General features: G+C 45.9%; 1 protein-coding gene across 1 annotated transcript in view; it reads right to left on the reverse strand.

The window, feature by feature from the left end:
• LOC115382829 (ephrin-A5-like) overlaps window positions 1-17,696 on the reverse strand; it is a 90,796-nt gene extending 73,100 nt beyond the window's left edge. The window contains exon 1 of the mRNA XM_030084749.1: window positions 16,862-17,696. Coding sequence (XP_029940609.1) covers window positions 16,862-16,986 — 125 coding nt within the window. The 5' untranslated portion in view covers window positions 16,987-17,696. The remainder of the gene's footprint in view (window positions 1-16,861) is intronic.
• Between the last annotated feature and the right edge of the window lie 657 nt (window positions 17,697-18,353).

Here is an 18,353-nt window from a genome sequence, read left to right on the forward strand (position 1 = left end):
TGCTGACTAAAACCTGAGCATCTTTTTCTTATTATAACTTATTTCTTATTAGAACTTAAACATGAAAACATTAAAGCAAACTTAAATGAAAGCTTCTTGTCAATAAATTCAAAATTTGGAATTTAAAACAAGCTGAAAAGCTTTCGTAAAGTAATTTTAAGCTGATTATGTTTCATATTCATTATATGAGAAAATTGTTAGTGCAATAATATATTGAACATTTTTATTGCATATTTTTGATCATCATAAACGCATTTTGTAACTTCAATACAAACAGAAAGTCTGTTTTTACAGTGAATCTGGATCAGTTTTGGACGTTTCATGTAATTTAACACGCTAACAGCTAACTTTACTGAACTTACATAAATCCAGTGTTTATTATGCAGCAAATCTGAGAGTTATCACAAATAAAATGTCGGATTTTGTTATATAAACGCCACCAAATGAAATATTTTCCGCGTGTTTCACTGGCCGGTTCAGCCGATCGTTATGAGAAATTTGCGAAACATGGAAACGACTGGAGCGCGGATCAGTTTACTGCGCGCTAATAAACTGCGGACCAAGTCTGAATCGTGAAAGCTGGAGAGAAAGGAGGAGCGGAGGACAGGAAATAATGAGCAGGTGGGGAGAGAGAGAGAGAGAGAGAGAGAGAGAGAGAGAGAAAGAGAGAGAGAGAGAGAGAAAGCAAACTCAGCTCCCTGTAACCTCGTAACGTTTATACTGTGTGTGTGTGTGTGTGTGTGTGTGTGTGTGTGCTGCAGTAGGAGCCGTCTCCCTCCAGGCTACAGGGATTGTGGGTTATTCCTCCGCCGGTGTATCTGGCACAGTTTTGGCGTTCTGCCGCTCGGCCGGGCCAATGGCGGCACGGCTGCCTCACGCCTCATTGGCTGCGCGGCGCTCAACACTTAATCCTGATTGGTGACTCTGTCAGAGCCCTGATCTTCTCTCTCTCTCTCTCTCTCTCTCTTTTTGGCTGGAATTTGCATATTTATGATTGACTGGAAGGTCTGTAACCTGGTTTCTTCACTCTTTTAGCTTCCAAATTGACGACCTTTGACCTTTAGCGCGACTGCTACCGTAGCCGCCGGTTCCACGCAGGAGCGATGATCAGAACCGATCAGAAAGCACCTGGAAGCAGACGTAAGGTCTGAACGGTGCTGCGCCGCCACTCCACTGCACCACCGCTCCCACTCCACCGCTGGGTTGCTGGGCAAAGTTGCGAGCGGGGGCCCGGAGTGGGCGTGGCCCGGCGGCGTGACGCGCCTCTCCAAACCCCCCTGTGTATCGCGTGCTGAGCGCCGCTCCTGGAGCATCACGTGACCCGACGCCGCCGCCGCCACTTTGGGCTGCTGTGTTTCTTCTTCTTCTTCTTGCTTCGATCGATCCCCCCCCCACCCCCACCCCCCCCCTCCCTCCATCACCACCTCCACCCCTCCCTCCTCTACTCCAGCCTATCAGACGGACTCGAACACATGAAACTGAGGCAAAGTGACAGAAGTGGAACTCGGCGCCAACAACACACGGCGGCTTAGCGCGGCGCTAAACTCCAGCTCGCCTTTGAACATTTTCAAAGATTTCTCCCTTTTTTTTTTTTTTTTCGTTCTCCAGACATAAAGTGGCTGAATACTCAGTCACAGGACTTCAGTATCAGATTAATGCTCATGTTTCACTAATAAGGACTAAAACCCAGACGCGTCTTTGATAATTTGGCTTCGTTTCACCAGACTTTCTTTATTTTGAGTTCAATTCAAGAGCGAGTTGTGAGAATTGTAAATTCTAATAGATACAGTCAAATGTAACCACAAGAGCGAGACACAAACACACACAAACACGCAAAATGTTGCTTGTTTTGTGATGAAAAATGACAATAATGCTAAGAACTTGAAATTTTGGTGGAATTTTAAATGTTTTTCAGCGATAATTAAAAAAAAAACATTAAATTAAAGGAAAGATCCAACATATAAATAACATTTTTAAATATGAATTATTTTGATCTAAGCACAATTGTCTACGCACTGAAAAATAATAAAGCCTTTCTTTATCTGTTTCCATCTTTAAGATGTTTAAAAGCTTTTATCAAAGTTTAAGAGGAGAACCAGAAAACAGAATTTGAGGAAATATAGATGTTTTAAGATGTATTTTAACCCACAATGATAAAGTCGCATCCATAGTTCATCACATGAGAATATCTAATCAATTATTATACAATATTATTTATAGATTTATGAAAAAATATAGAAAAAACTGTTTTTTTTACATTATAATCATAATTATTAAATTGCTACAATGTATTACTATTTGATATTAAGTTGAATGAATAAACAGCTAATTTAGAAAAAAATGTGAATAAAGTGTATCTTTTCCAAAGTTACTCTTTTAACTACGTCAAAAATTAGCAACATAATGTTTTTTTTTTTAATTCCATATTCTTATTTTTGTTAGATAGTAACTATTAAAGACAGTAAGAAAAAAAAAATCACTGTAAGGTGGATTCTTTTTCTTTTTTTTTTCTAATATTGTGTGGAAAAAATACTGAACTTAGTATCAATTTAAGAAAATCTGTATATTAGCGAATACATGTTGGTCAGTGAATTCCTCCATGAAGGCGGTGACAGCTGGACTCTCCATGCAGATGTTCGCGCTCCTCCTCGGACTGAGTCCTCGTCTTGATTTGCCTCCTGATTGAATTACTCCTCCATCGCCTCCCGTTACGCTGGTTCTCTGTGATGTGGGTATTTTAACCTCCCGCCATAAAACAGCTACGCCGCGGATCCGTTCCGGAGCGTCACGTTGAGAGAGAGAGAGAGAGAGAGAGAGAGAGAGAGAGAGAGAGAGAGTGACCTCCTGGTGACCAGCCGTCCGCTACCGACTCAAGTCCTCTAAAACTTAACAGTCGCCTCAGAAATATGAGCGCCGGGCCATAAAGACTCCTGATGGAAACCTAAGCAGCCGGCACACTCAGGAAACAAATAAAGCATCTTTATGAGTCTGATTTTACGATCTTAATAGGAAAGAGTGGCGGCGGCGGCGGCCTCTAAGTGCTCCGCTGGACAGGTCTGCGTTTTCAGACGGCCGCCGCCGCCGTCTGCAGAAATCTCCGGCCGTTTCCCCTGTTTTTATTTTCATTACGCCGGCTGGACGGATAATTAAAAGAACACTTTCTCTGTCTGTGAAACGGCAGCGAATTCCCATTAGCTGTGACCGATTCTGCACATTACGGGACCCAACAGCAAACTGATGCTCAGCAAGCAGAAGTCAAGGGAAACAAAGTGAAGAAAACTGGAAGAAATGTGAATTTCAGTCGTGCAACATCACCTTAACCACTGTTCTTCACTTAATTACACACTTTTCCTAAAACAGTTACTTCTATTTTTAAGAATTTTCAGTAAAGTCAAGTTTTTAACTTCATTTTTTTTATCAATTTGTGCTTCAAAAACTTCTACTTTCACGCTGTAAAGTTAAAGTTTTGCCTTGAGCCTCACTCCATCTCTGCTTTGCGACTTTCTTGTGGTTTGGTGCCTTTATGAGCCTTTTGTTTCAGAGTTCCTCCCTCTGTTTGAAGCAGGTTATCTGTGACCTTGTCTCCCTTTGTCGGGCGGACAATGCGGCCATTAGCCTCCCTTTGTAGGTGCTGGTGGAGGTGCGGCCCCCCGCCCTGCGCCCCCCCCCCACCGTCCCGGCTGAGGAATGCACCTGAGGAATGCACGGCGGGAGACGGAGATGCTAATTATCCAGATGAGACGGCGGGTCGAGGGCTGATTCATGAGAGCGTAGTGGAGGAGGAGGAGGAGGAGGAGGGGGAGGGGGAGGGGGAGGGGGAGGGGTGGGGTGGACGGGGCCCGATTGGCCGAGGCGGTGGCATATTCTGTGTCGGCTGAGCTCGGGGGACCTGTTACGCCAGATGCCCTCCTCTCGTCCCCTGCAATGTTTGCAGCCCCACGCACGCGATCCCTCGCTCCGCCTGGCTGCACCCTCTCATCGCATTACTTCTGCTATTCTAACTCCTCCATCAATTATGCACTAGAATAACTCAGGGCCCTGATGGAGCCAAGACATAAAAGGGAGGGGGGGTGGGGGGGGCGGTGGGGTGGGGAGAGGTGGAGGAGGAGGAGGGATCATCGAGCCGCGAGCGCTCCGCAGCGTCTGCCCACCATGTTTCCCACCACGCCGATACCGACTCACGTCAGGGCGGCGGAGGAGGCGGAGGCAGGTGGGGGTGAAGCGAAAAGGCTCCTCATCGTGGAGTTACTGGGTCAGTCAGGCGGGAAGGAAAAAAAAAAAAAAAACTTTGATAAGTCTAAACTTCTGATTTCTACTGGTTTTATCTGCACTGCTCTGGAAGGTTTGAGATAAATCATCGACTTTAAACTCGTTTCCTCGACTCCTCCTGACGTGAATTAAGCCTTTTTTTAAAGAAATACTCACATGAATGTTTCCCGACTGACATTTATTCACCTTTTAATTGAAATTTTTACCTTTAAGTTAAAATGCAGACGAATTCAACGGTAGTTATCTTTCAAAAAAGCTGTAAAGAGCTACGCTTCAGACTGATGTTTGATAGCATTGATTGTTGTGTATTCTTTAGATCCTTTTATATTTTTGGGTTCTGATAAAACTTTGAAAATATTCCTCAAATTTAGTCCAGTTTCGTAGACTGTCTGATGGTTGACAATAAATCAAGTCATAAGTTAGTTTACATTGCTGATATAGTTTTAAACTCTTATTAAACCTTCAAATTGTTGTTTTCTGTGAAGAACCAGCACAACAAAAATTAAGAAAAAATAGCAAAGTTCAGAAAAAATAAGAAGTGTCCTAAAAACAATTTTTAAAAAAGAGTACAAAGTGTGCATCCACTATTGACATCTTTAATGAAAAATTACAGTTTCAGCTTTTATTATTTTGCATTAATGTCCAGTGAATCACTCTCGAAGTTTAAAAATAACTTAAAAACTCCCAGATCTTAAAAAATACACAATTTCTCTGCTCAAATATGTTAAATCAAGCAGATATAAAATGATGAATTCACCAGATTAACTGCAGCTTTATATCACACTGATGCAGTTTGTAAAGAACGGATTAGATTCAAGCAATAAAAAAGAAGAAAATGAGAAAACTTTATCAAATTGATCCATAAGGTGTAGAAATATGTCAGTAGAATTAAAATTAATGAAGAAAATAATGTATTTTTCAATTTTTTTTAAGTCTGGTCAAACATGCAGGTGCATTTTTAAATAATCTTTAGTTTAAGTGCTTAAGTATGACTATGGCCAGAATTTACTGGATTTTTCCTTTTTCTTTTTTTTTTTTCCTTCGTCCTTACATCTGAAATTGAGAAGGGAAAAACCGTGACATTAAAAAAAATCCAACTTGTTTCCATTTTCAGACCTTTCATGACCTAAATGATCAAATTAAAGTTAATGAAGAAAGAAAAGTCCCTGAAAAGTCCCTGAAAACGAAGCGGATCTTACTGGAAATATTTAAAATTTGACAAATTTCCGCCCGTCCTCCTCCCTGGTTTCAGGACAAATGTGACTCCAGAGTTGTGATACCAGAAACAAACAAGCGGAGAAGGAGCAGGTTGGAACGACGTCACATCAGAAAAGATCAAAACCGCCTCGCGTGACTTCCCTGGATTCGTAACCTACTTTTTATTCCCTCAAACAAAATGGAGTCGAATTTTGGGGGAAAATGGCTGCCTGCGCTCTCCTGCTCCGCCGCGCAGGACGGAGGGGGGGGGAAAAAAAGCCAAGAAGTAAAAGTAGATTTCTTTGGCAGTGTGAGATTTCAATTAAGAACCTGGAAACTTCAATTGCGCCACGGAAATACAGGAGAACGTGTTTAATGGGAGCCATTCATCAGCGTGGCGGCGGGGGCCGGGAGGGGATCCGCGGAGACGGGGAGGACTCGACCCCTCCATTAAAGTCATGGCGGTCCTGACCTGGATTTCTGCGGGTTGCGTGTGAAGGTTGGTCGGCCGCTCTGTCGTGAGATTGAGATCACAAACAGCTTTTTTAATATTTCATCGGTCCCAAAGCGCCGGGCGAGCAGAAATCCAACAGGAGGGGAAACACTCCGAGCCACACGGAAGGTCCCGCAAAGTCACCCCAAGTTCACCAACCTGCACGGACAGACAAATAACGACCCCCCCCCCCCCCACACACACACACACACACACACACACACACACTCACACACACAGAGGCTGAGTTCCTCCATTCTGCTGCGACTGAAACATCACGGCTCTCAAGAAGGCTGATTCTCATCCATCAGGGATGTTTTGCTTCGTCTCTGTGGGCAAATGAAGGGGTGGGGGTGGAGGTGGGTGGAGGTGGGGGGGTTGAAACGTCCGTGAATCACCCCCGATTCACCAAACCGAGTGGAAAAGTCATCCCCTCGCTCATCAAACGTCTTCCAAGATACACAGAAAGCGAACAGTCAGCAGACATTTCAAATCAGGAAATGTGCTCTTTCTCTTTTTTTTGGTGTGTTTTTTGATTTAGGCCCCTCTCCAGAACGCCGCGCTGACCCAGATATGCTTCCAGAGACATTTCAGTCGGAGGTTTTGGCCCCTGCCGTCAAAGTGATCACATTTGCTTTTTATCACAGTTTCCAGCCAATTTACATCTCAGCCGTAATGGTGTGTGATTGGATCCTACAGATGTGCCAATTTTCTCATTACCTCCATTTGTCTCTAACCCGGGGAGACGGCGGCGGGGCGGGCCGCCCCGGCCCGGGACGCTCGGGAGGAAAGTCAGAACTCTAGTCCGAAACGAAGCAACGCGGATCGAATGAAGGGAAGAGTCTGATTCCTTCTGCAGCCTCACGTCGCTTTAAAGCGGCTTCTACCTCCACAAAAAAAACACCGGCACTGTTCCGTCAACTCGGAAAATGAGCAGGAAATAGAAGATTCCAGCACACTTCCAACACAAATATTCCACCTGTCTGATTTTCTCTTGACAAATGTCTCAAAATAAATCCAAAAGACTGTATCAATGCACAAGCTATGCTAACGGCTATGCTAACAGTGACACACTTTCATTTTAGGTCCAAATTTTTTATTACAAATGATTGAAAAAAAGAAAAATACCAAAGAAGTGAGACAAAAGTAAGATAAAGTGGCTGAAGATGAAGAAAGTCTTAGCTGGTTTTCAAAAGTCTTTTTAGCTTTAGCGCTGAAGCGTTAGCAGCCGTCCTGACAGGTTCTGGGTTCCAACTCCAAGAAAATCAGAGAAATATAATATTCCACCAACTTTCCAATACAAATAGTCCAGATTTCTGATGCTTCGTTCCTCTATGGCACACGAGAGTAAAAACAGAGCCTCAGAGACGAACTGCAGAGAAGGAAAACTGCTTGGTAGCTTTTTCACACACAAAAATCCTTTATTTTAGGAGAAAAGCTTTTTCGAATGAATCCGTCTTGCACATTCAGGGGTATAATGGATTGGAGATCTCTTTTTAATTCTATTTTGAGTAATAAATTCAGTCTATTTTTTATTTTGGGTGATCCATGTTTACACTGTAGGAGGGCAGAAGAGAAATTTCATCCCGTTCTACACTGACAGTCAAACTTTTTGACTTTCAATGTCCTGCGATGCGATTTTTCGCTCGTTTGAGCTATTTTGACTTGCTACAAGCAAAATAACCTTTCCACCTATTTTTTCTGGATATTTTCTCTGTTTGTAGAACTGTGAAGGCCACGTCTGAGCACGCCGTCTTTGACAGGAGCGGCGGCGGCGGTGGCGGTGGCGGCGGCCGTGCCCGCTCTGTTAGCAGCTTAGTGGCTCTTTAGGACCTTTTTGGAAGCACTTTTCAGAAGCTTTACTGCAGTCATTAGGAGCTAAGGCTGATTAATGTGAATGGTCAGGCAGGGCCTGGCTTTCAGAGCGGGGTGAAGGGTCCCACAGGAAGTGTTTTGTGTCTTCACACAAAAGGAAGGCTGACCTCTTAAGCCCCTTAGAGCCTCTTTGCTAATACCCTCACCGGTGCCTACAAAGACACAGGGGATGCCATTTCACCACTCACATTTAAACAACACACACAGACACACAGACACACACACACACACACAGACACACACACACAGACACACACACACACACACACACACACACACACACACACAAAGCCCCGCCAAGATTAAAACGGCAGAAAAAGTGAAGCTCTGAGCAGCGGAGTGAGACGGTGTGAGATTAGGCCTGAAGAGTCTCGCATATCAAACAGGAGAAGCCAGTGAATCCCGACACGGCGGATCTTATCATCCTGGCTCAAACCCTCTCAGGTCAGAAATACTACTGGAGAGTGAGGGGGGGGGGGGGGGGGGGGGGGAGACAAGTTCGACAAAGACGAGACATCCAGTTTCTACTGAAATCGTGTAAAAGCTTTTTAAATATGAAGAATGTCTTGACGTTATGATGTGAAGATGAAAAATTAAAGATTCAAATCCAGACATAGAATCTGGATTAGGGTGTTAAACACACATAAATTCAGCCCAGTTGCATCTGGAGTGGGCTGGACCGGTAAAATAGCGCCATTAAAACTATTAAATTTAACCTTTAAAGCTTTTCTTTGCATGAAAATATCTATATTCACACAAAAACTAAACATTTACGACTAAAAATGACAAACATCTCAACATAAAGCCAATTTTATTGAATCCATCTGTTGAAAAATACACTGAAATGTGTGAAAAAATAAACTTCTGCATGTTTTTCTTAACTCCTGCCGACAGCATGGCTTTGAGGCTAATGCTAGTTAGCTATATTTCCTGGCAGCGTCGCTGATATAATATCTCAGGTCTCAGTGTTGTGTTGTGTTTACTACTCTGAAGAAAATCTGTTGAAAACTGTATGTTTTCTCTGAATTTTGTACCATTTGCCAGGTGGTTTGGCGGGCCAGATATGAGTTTCTCCCGGTCTGGTTTTGGCCCACGGGCCTTATATTTGACAACCCCGGACTGTATGATTAAATTTAGTACAAGTGTCAAACAGTTTTCAAAGCTGTGTATTTTTAGTACACCACAAATAAACCATCTTGCACTATGAACATGCTGAATCAGCAGTTTATTGATTTTTGGTCTTTATTCAATCGACACACATAATCCTGTTTAAATCTCATTTCTTGAAAATTCTCAATTAATCCAAAATCTTTTGTTGTTTTCTTAGTTTCCTCAGCTCCAGTGACACACTTTCGTGTGCTGTGTCTACATATTTGAAACTTGTTGAAACGAGACCACTTTCATGTGAATCTGACAGAAGTCTGGCAACCCGCATTCTCAAACTCTCTTTATTTGTTCCTCGGCTCTGTTGCCTTTGTGTTGCAGAATCCACTGAAAGCGACCTGGTGTGTGTGCAGAGATCTCCGCAGTGTTCCACAAGATCCACACACAACTGCTTTTATATTAAACAGTAAAAAGCAGTCGTGACCTTTTTTTTTTCTACAATATTCTTGATGTAATGAAGTTTTTTAATGATTCTCGATCAGGGTGTCGAACAGATTTTAGTCCTGGGGCCATATTAACCTTTATATTTAAACTTTAAACCATTTCTATGAGCATACTTGATAAAAATGTCTCTATTTCTCCAAAATTACTCCAAAAAATGACAAAAATGTCAACATAAAACTAATTTTAATGAAACATTATGTTAGAAAATAACATGAAATGTTCAAAAAATGTCACCCATAGCTGCTGCATTATGGGTATTTTTACAAACTCCACCTGACAGCATGGCGTTGAGGCTGATGCTAGCTTGCTAGCTTTCATGCTAGCATCATTGACATTCCAGCTCAGGTCTTGGTGTTGTGTCTGCTACAGTTCAGAAATATTGTTAAAAAAAAAAAATCCATGTTTTCTTTGGAATTTTCACAATTTTACTGGCGGTTTTGCCAAATTGGAGCCTCTTGTGAGCCAGTTTAGTCCCACACACCTTATGTTTGACACCGCTGATCTTGCGTCATGAATGCTTCTCTATGATTCTAGAACCGAGAAGTGAATTTACTCATCATCTTGCACTCTCTTCTTGTGATCTCTTGAGTCAGACTCAGACGGATCAGCTGTTTTCACGTTGGTTTGACGTTTCTGGAATCAGAAACCTTCCTGAGAGAGAGAGACGATCTGGAAGAGGAGTCAGGACTGATGAAACCGAGCGCCGCTGTGAGAGGTATTTTCACTCTGAAGCTCGCTTGGATTCCTTTTTCTTTTTCTTTTCTTTTTTTTTTTTTTTTTGTGAAATTCTTGTAAGAAGACTCCTCTCAGAAATCTACTCGCCATATTCCAGCAGCACTGCCGGCTTTTTCTGCTTATTTTAATCAGGAAGACGAGAATCTGCGGTCTGAAACGTTGATGAAAACACAAACAAGAAGGAGCCACTGTATCGACTCTGCTGTGTCACAACCGGAGACACTTCATCCTCCGTACTTATTAGCAGCCTCACATCTCCGGCTTCTGTCAGTCAGCCCGGGGCCTTCGCCTTATTAGTCTGAGCATGAGGGGAGGGCGGAGGGGGGGCTGCCAGAGCTTGACGAACCACAACCACCAAAAAAGCTGAGTTTATGAAAGTCACGCAGCCTAATTGACCCGAAGGTTCATCCGTCCTGTACGGAGGCAGACATGATGAGAGGGTGAATGAGGGAGATTTCCTATCTGAGGCGGGACGCGCTTTCATTCCAGCGGCCGGGCGAGCGGAGCGCCGCGAGGAGCTTAATGCTGCCGCACTCTGTAATAAAATGGAAGGTAAACCTCAGATAAGATGCCTCTCCTGCTCACTTTTATTGGCCCCCGCCGCAGGAAATCACATCCAGCGCGCTCCCTTTGATGCCTCCGCAGATTGACACCTTCCTCCGGTCCCGGCCGGCCCCACCCTGCGACTCGGACGCCGCCCCCGCCTCCCCCCGGCCGCCCTCATCCAGAGGAAGTTTCTCTCACACCCGCAACTGTGCCGTCCCGCCTGTTCCAGCCCCCCCCCCCCAGCCTCTGATAACATATGCACATTCTCCTCCACCTCCTCCTCGTCTCAGAGCGCGGCGAAAAGCCGGCCATGGACCGCTGAGTCCGACTGGAACAATAGTGGCCTTTCAGGCGGCTCCTGGTCCGGGATGGGAGAAGGCGCTGCGGCGCTGAGACCCGGTCAATATTTGGATGGGGCTGCCTTTTTCTTTTTCTTTTTCTTTTTTTTTTTTTTTTTTTCCTCCTCGTCCGTTTCTAATCCAAGCGGAACCGAGCGGCGGGGAGCCGGGAAAAGGCCGAGAGGGGAAAGCGAGGGTAAACACTGGGAACAATGCAAATGGGGCAACTCACAATGCCGCTGGGAAACTATCACAACATCGGCTCGCCACCGGGGCAAAAAATGGAGCATTGTTTCTTTAAGTGGAGATTAAAAAGAGAAGCAGTGTGAGGAAGGCAAACGGCGGAGGTCACAGCGCCGCGAGGAGACGAGCGCGCCGGGGTTCCTGAGGCCGAGCAGCATCAGAGGGAGCAGCGGAGTCAAGCGAACCCTTCAAAAACGCTGTGTAGACGGGTGAAAACGGCACTTTCTGAGAACGCTCGTACTGCCGAGCGATGGCTGATGGTTCTTCTGGGACTTGGTAGTTTTAGAGTTGAGAGTCCAACTCAGCAGCAATCTATCTTTGTCTATGCCACGGGTCGGCAACTTTTATGACAAAAAAGGAGTGATTTTTAATAGCTTTCCACTCAAATCAAGATCTGGAGCCGAAAAGCACATTTAACCTTTAAAATGAGGCCGATGCAGCTCATGAAGTTTCATAATACTTTTGATGCACATACAAAAATATGATGAATTTTTTGAGGTTTTAAGAGCAGCTCATGATTGTGATTATTTTTTTATATTTTGACCTGTTTTTATACCTGATTTTAACAGTTTTGTTCCTCTTTTCAAGCATTTTTGAGCCAATTTTATCGGTTTTAACTAGTGATGTCCCAATCAGGTTTTTTTGCCACTGAGTCCGAGTCCTATCATTTTGAGTATCTGCCGATTCCGAGTCCCGATCCGATTCTTTTCTAATATAGTAAAATGTGTACATTATCTAAATATAAATTAAAAAAAAAAACTAAAAAACTTATGAAAAGGTCTCCTTTTTTATTTTCTTACCCTCAATTCAAAAACAACACAGGAATATGTTCCACATATTGCCGTCTCTCTGTAATTACATCTTTTTGTAGCACGGAAAACCTAAATACATCTCATTTAACCCATTAAAGCCGGGCACGCATTACCGCTTCAGTGTGCAGCAGTGGCCAGAAACGTTCAATACAATGTTAGGAGGCAGTGCAGCAACACAATCTGGACCCGGAAACAGGACCAGTTATGCATATGCGCCAGTTTGATGCATTTCATTGCCCAAGAAACAGCTGATCAGCGCAAAAAAGAAGAAAAAAAGACTCCGGCGTCAATGGTAGAGCTGTGCAACAGAGCTTCCGGGTTTAATGATAGAATTGTGCAACAACGCCACGACCGTAAATGCGTCCCGGCTTCAATGGGTTAAAAAGGAAATTAAAGAAAAAATAAACATCTGTATCCAACCGAGTCCAAATCGGGAGGAAACTTCCGATCCTGATCGAGTCCGTAATCACGTGATCGGGGCCGGTTTCCGATCACGTGATCGGATCGGGACATCCCGAGTTTAAACCATTTTACCTCTTTTTATGTATCGTGACATGCATTTTCTTCTTTAAGAAATTCGGAACATTTATGTTTTTTAAGCCATTCTACAAAGTTTTCCCCCATTTTTCGTGGCTTCAGCTATTTTTCCAAATTTTATTTGCACCATTTTTTAAAATCCCGTTCGAACCATAGGTGACGAATCTTTTGTAAACGTACTCAAATGTTTATTCTCGGTTCGTGTTGTTAAAGCTTCATGGAGCCGCTACAGAGAGACTGAAGGGCCACATGTGGCTCTGGAGTCGCGGGTTGAAGACCCCTGGTCTGTAAGAATGCCCGTGTTCTCGCCACCGTCAGTGGCTATAGCGTGTTCTCCGCTCACGGTCATGACAAAAACAGCTCCTACTAGTGCCCAAACAAGAAAACTGCATCATTCTCAGTGTTTCTGTGGACGGACTTTGAAAACATGAAGAGTTCCACGTGTACATTTTGAAACGTCCTCCTTTTAAACGGCGTCTAGGTGAACATGTGAAAAACAGGCCTCTGAAAAGGCTCTTTGATGATCTTCTGCAGAAATATGTTGCATCTGCCGCGGCGGGCTTTAGACGGGCATTATCGGGGATTTGAGGAAACCCCCGGGGTGACAGTGCTCCCCTCACACGCTGGAATCCCTCTCTGCCCAGCTGTCAGGTCGTTAGTCCCACCCAATGAGGCTCTTTGATGGCGAGGGGTATCGGTTTCCATGGCGTCCGAGACACAAACAGCTCGGGAGATTAGGGACGGAACTCGGCCCTGATTCTCCGCTGATCCCACCTATCAGCAACAAATAAACACCTTGGGCCTGCGTGCGGACCATCTGGGCCCGGGTGGGCTTTAATGAAGCAGCTAAATAGCCGGTGAGCAGGGAATTCGCTAATAGCTCCTTGTCAGAGCAGCAGTAAATACCCGACTCTTGCACTTTCTTCCATCATTGGGTTACTGACGCAGCCGGCCGGGCTGACAGGGAACATCTGTGGCTCATTTTTCTAACATGAGCTTTTTTCCACCACAAAACGCTACCCTTTGATTGGGGCCGTTTTCATCCCTAACAGGGCCCATTTCACACAAGCTCCCAACGCCGTAACTTCGCCTGTTAATCTTTTTTTTTTTTTTTTTTTTTATGGATCGCATTACAGGAACTTCACTTTTATTCATTACTGCTTTAATAACTTCAGCTAATAAGATCGACCTCATCAAGGGGTTACGAGCTCCAGTCAGTCTGCCCACTGGGGCGAAATCAGACCTGAAACTTTGCATCTTTAAGGAGAAATTGCGAATAAACGGTGACCGTGTGGAGCAGCTGGTGAGCCGATCTGTGCTGCTAACAGGGCGGAGCAGCAGTACAGCTGAAACTATGCTTCTTAAATACATCGTCATGTTTGCACGACAACGTTTTCAGGTGAAAACGCAAAATTGGGAGGAAATAAAAGCACAACTTTTTGGAAACGACTCCCAAGGTGGAACTTGTTTGTTCTCAAAAACAACCAACATGAAAACAATCATTTCAGTGTTTCCATGTAAACAGACATCATTTTCAAAATCTTGCCATCTAAACGCCACACTTTTCTGCAAAAAAACCTCAATCCACTTTTATCGCCATGATTAATTCATGTCACTTGTCGAACAATTCATTCCAATGCAATTCAACTGAAAGCTGAAGGATAAAATCAAACGTAAATAACAAATACAGTAAAGCTAAAGGGGCGAAGCACTGCTTGGACCACACACGCGCTGTCCGGATAGCGTCTCTTCACATTTGGAAACGTTACTGGACGTACTTCTCCTCCTTTCGGTGCTCGGAAAACTCCGGTTTCCTCTGACGTCTTGACTTCTTCACTCGCACCTAATTCCATCAGCTTTAATGTCATTAATAACTGCAGCTGCACAAACACAAACCTTTGTGTTTTGGCAAACACACGTTACATGTGTTTGAGTTTCTAGGTGTGATTTCAGATCATTAGGAACTTGGGGATAAAGTCTTCTCCTGCCAACATAAAGAGCCGGACGATAAAAGTGAATAAAAAGAAGTTGATTTTGAGGTTTTTTTGGACAAACGAGGTGTAATTTGTCATCTCCAGGCAACGCGGAGCTTCCCCTGACCCTCAGCTTCAAAGAAATCAATTGTAATTCCTGTAAGAGCAGCGCTGACTGCTGCGGGCCGCGAAACGCCACCGATTACGCTGATGTTTTTGGAATCCTGCAGACTTTCCAGAGCACAGCGAGAGAGACGCTGCTGCAGCCTCCACACTGAGCAAAACACACCCGGCTGATGAATCCGGGAACGGGACAATCACCTGAAGTGATTTCAGTTCTTTTTTTCTGAGGATTTGAGCTCAGACTGAACGGAGGAGGATCATTATATCAGCTCTCTCTCTCTCAGCCGAGGGTGTTTCTCCTCCAGACGACGGCTCCCTGACACCGGAGTTTCTTTTAATTTCATTAAGTAGCTTAAGAAGCGCAGCTCCTCGCCGCCGCCGCCGCCGCCGCCGCCACGGCTTCTCAGACTCCAGGCGGGGCTGAGCCGTCCTCCACGGCTGTAAATCCCTCCTCCAGCCCGCTCCCGGTCCGGATCACCCTCCAAGACGTTCAGGCATCGCTAAAACAGGGGTGCGCGTTTATCTAAATTACAGAGAAGAGGCTACTTTCAGCCCCCCGTGCCTTCAAAACAATGCAGGAGGGAGGGAATACAGTGGAAATGTCAATGCATTTTCATTTTTCACGACTCACTTCCCATTTCAATTCCAGGGCTCCTGTCGGGGATTTCATGAATGGGTGAGTATGGACTGCTGCTCCGGATGCCATTTTTCCCCCACTTTGGTCAAATATGCAGAGGGAGCAGGCTGAGGAGGAGGAGAGGAGGGGTGAAGAGGGGAAGGGGGGGGCTCATCTGGAAGTTGGGACTGTACCACAGCAGGTTTCCCAGGGCTCCAGCGCTGACTATGGTTACATTAAACAGTGGGGGATCCGCCATCCGCAGGATCACATGGAACACAGTGAGGTTCTGCTCCGGGTCAGGGGGGGAGGGGGGCCCCGAGGCTGTAAGAGCCCCGCGCCCCCCCCAAAAAAAAAGATCTGCTCAGGTTTAGATTAAAGTCATGAATGAGAAAAAGGAGACAGTCATTTAGAGTTACTCATTTATCGAGCCTCCTTTCTGGCCAGACAAAGCCCAGGCGGGGGGCCGTGGAGAGCGGGGGCCCCCGCCGGCGGTGCTGCCCCGGTGCTGACCCTGACAACGGTCCCCTCTGCGCTGCTTAACCCGCGACGTGCCCGCTCACAGGCCGGTGTGTGACCCCAGCATGTGCGGATCTCTCACCAGACCCGGCGCCACGCTGCGCCTTGGCCGCCGCTGAAATGCCCCGTGTGGACCCCCCCTCATTGTCTGCCCCAGCGTGGGCTTCTGAGGAGGAGATGGGGGGAAAGGGAGGGGGGGGGGGTGATGGCAGAGAGACTTGGGAACTGGTTGAGAGGAGAGAGAGGAGCCGGGAGAAGGAACAACCTGTGAGCGGCTCCACCCGTCGCTGGCGTCCCATCAGCCTGACTCAGTCACGGCCTCGGGTTGCCTCAGGGGTCACACACACACGCACACCAACCTCTGTGTGTTTTGACTGTTAAGACCAACAAACCAGTTCCACGTCCTTGAGCAGATGCTGTTTCTGTTTTTCTTCTGTGAGTTCTGCTAATGCAGCACAGAGGAGAAAGTATTCCAGCCAGACAAACAAACACACCCACCATCACACCCTGCACGGAGAGTGACACGCAGAGGAGGAAGTTTACACACATCCAAACTTCTGCACTGAGCACTCTCTCAGACTCTCTCCACACCAAGTCCAGAGCTTCTCGGCATGAAGCAGGAACAGACTGACCGACCGGCGGCAGGACCGCAGCACCTTCACACACTCCCACAGCTGAGCCGGGGTGTAATGCTGCGTAATGGTGAGGAGATCCGTCCTCCTGTCACACGCTGAACGTGCCCGCTTTGATCACAGTGATGAGATCCGTCAGCAGACATGAAGCCAGAGAGGCTTCATTCACCCAGCCTGGTGTTTTTTTGCGTGGCGCACGGTGCTGATCAGAGGACAGGGGGATGCAGTGTTTCCTATCCGCGCTGGAGCTCACGCCACAACATCCCGTCAAACACGCACCCCGGGCTGCCGGATCCGAGCCCGCGGCTCTTATTAACGCACCGATTCCATTCATGTTTCACTTACTTTGGGTTGGTCCGGTTCCAGAAGACGGCGTAGCGGTCCGACACCACCTTGGAGGCCGGGTCCTGTCCGTACACACACATCCCAATGAGGAGGATGAGGAGGAGCAGCAGTTCCACCTGCGGCATGTTTGCTCTGGAAGTCCCGTGCAGATCACAAAATAATAAAAAGACGGATTAAAGTCCAGTTTCGGTTCAGCCTTAAATGCTGTCAGTCCACTTTGTTTTTAACTCCTCCGCAGATCCTTCTGCTCTGTGCGGTAAATGAAAGGCTGGACGTCCTTCTCTTTCTCTGCGACACAGCAAATCCGTGATCAGATCATGTCTTCAGCTCGTCAGAACGCGCTGGAGATGTTGGAAAGACGAGCGAAGCGCGCGGCGGCTGTGCGCTCCAGCCGCGACCAGTCCTCCTGCCTCCGGATCCACTCCGCTCCGCGGACCACAGTTTCTCCAACTCGCCTTGGGTTTCCCAAAGAGGAGCTGCGTGCGCAGAGAGGGGGGAATAGAGAGAAAACCTGGAGATAAAGGCTCCTTGTGGGGAAATAACAATAATTTGAAAGGAAAAAAATAATAATATGGAGCGAAAACGCGGAAAGCGCAGCTGCGTCTCCAGTAAAAACCCGCAGCTGCCCCGGGAAACCTCCGGTCCTGTCCTGTCCTGTCCTGTCCGGGCGACAACGCGTGGCAGCGAGACACACCGCGCAATGACAATAATAATAATTAAAAAAAAGAAATTCAACAACAACAACAGTGAAAAGAGCGCACGGTCCGCACCGTCCCCTGACGCACCGACACCGAGAGCGCACCGGACCTGGGATCAGAAGGGGGACGACGAGCCAGTCAGCCGCGCTCTGGAGCCTGCTGCCATGCTCTCCCGGACCAAACCCCCCACCCCCCTCCTCCTCCTCCTCCTCCTCCTCCTCCCCCTCCTCCACCCTCTCTCTCTCTCTCTCTCCCTCTCTCTCTCTGCCAGCCTGGAACACTGGAAGAAGTGTTCAGTCTTAAAACAGAAGCTCCAGATCCAGATTTAGAACAGAATACAATAGAAAAGAAGCACTTTGTTCAGCCCAGGAGGAAATTCTTGTAATATCTCCACACGGGAGAGAAGCTGAAGCTGAAAGGTTTTACTTATAGAAATAATGAAATTCAGTTTGGCACTCTACACTTCAGCAACTTTAAAAGATTAAAAAAAAAAAAAAAAATCTTGAACACAGTAAAAGAAAAATATATACAAAAAAAAATGTGGACCAGAATATGTTAACATATGAAACACAGAATAGAAGTTTACACACCGTCTGTTGCTGCCACTTCATTAACAACCTGATTATCATTAAATGTGCTGCCATTTCACGTGCACTATGATCCGTGTTCTGTGATCCAGAAGATCAATATCCACATTATTCTTTCAAGAGTTCCTGTCGGGTGGAGAGAAACTTCAGTTCGACAGTATTTCACCAGAAAGTGAGTCAATTTAAATGAATTAAATGCTGACTCAG

This window comes from Salarias fasciatus (assembly GCF_902148845.1).
Source record: "Salarias fasciatus chromosome 7 unlocalized genomic scaffold, fSalaFa1.1 super_scaffold_4, whole genome shotgun sequence".
NCBI classification, from domain to species: domain Eukaryota; kingdom Metazoa; phylum Chordata; class Actinopteri; order Blenniiformes; family Blenniidae; genus Salarias; species Salarias fasciatus.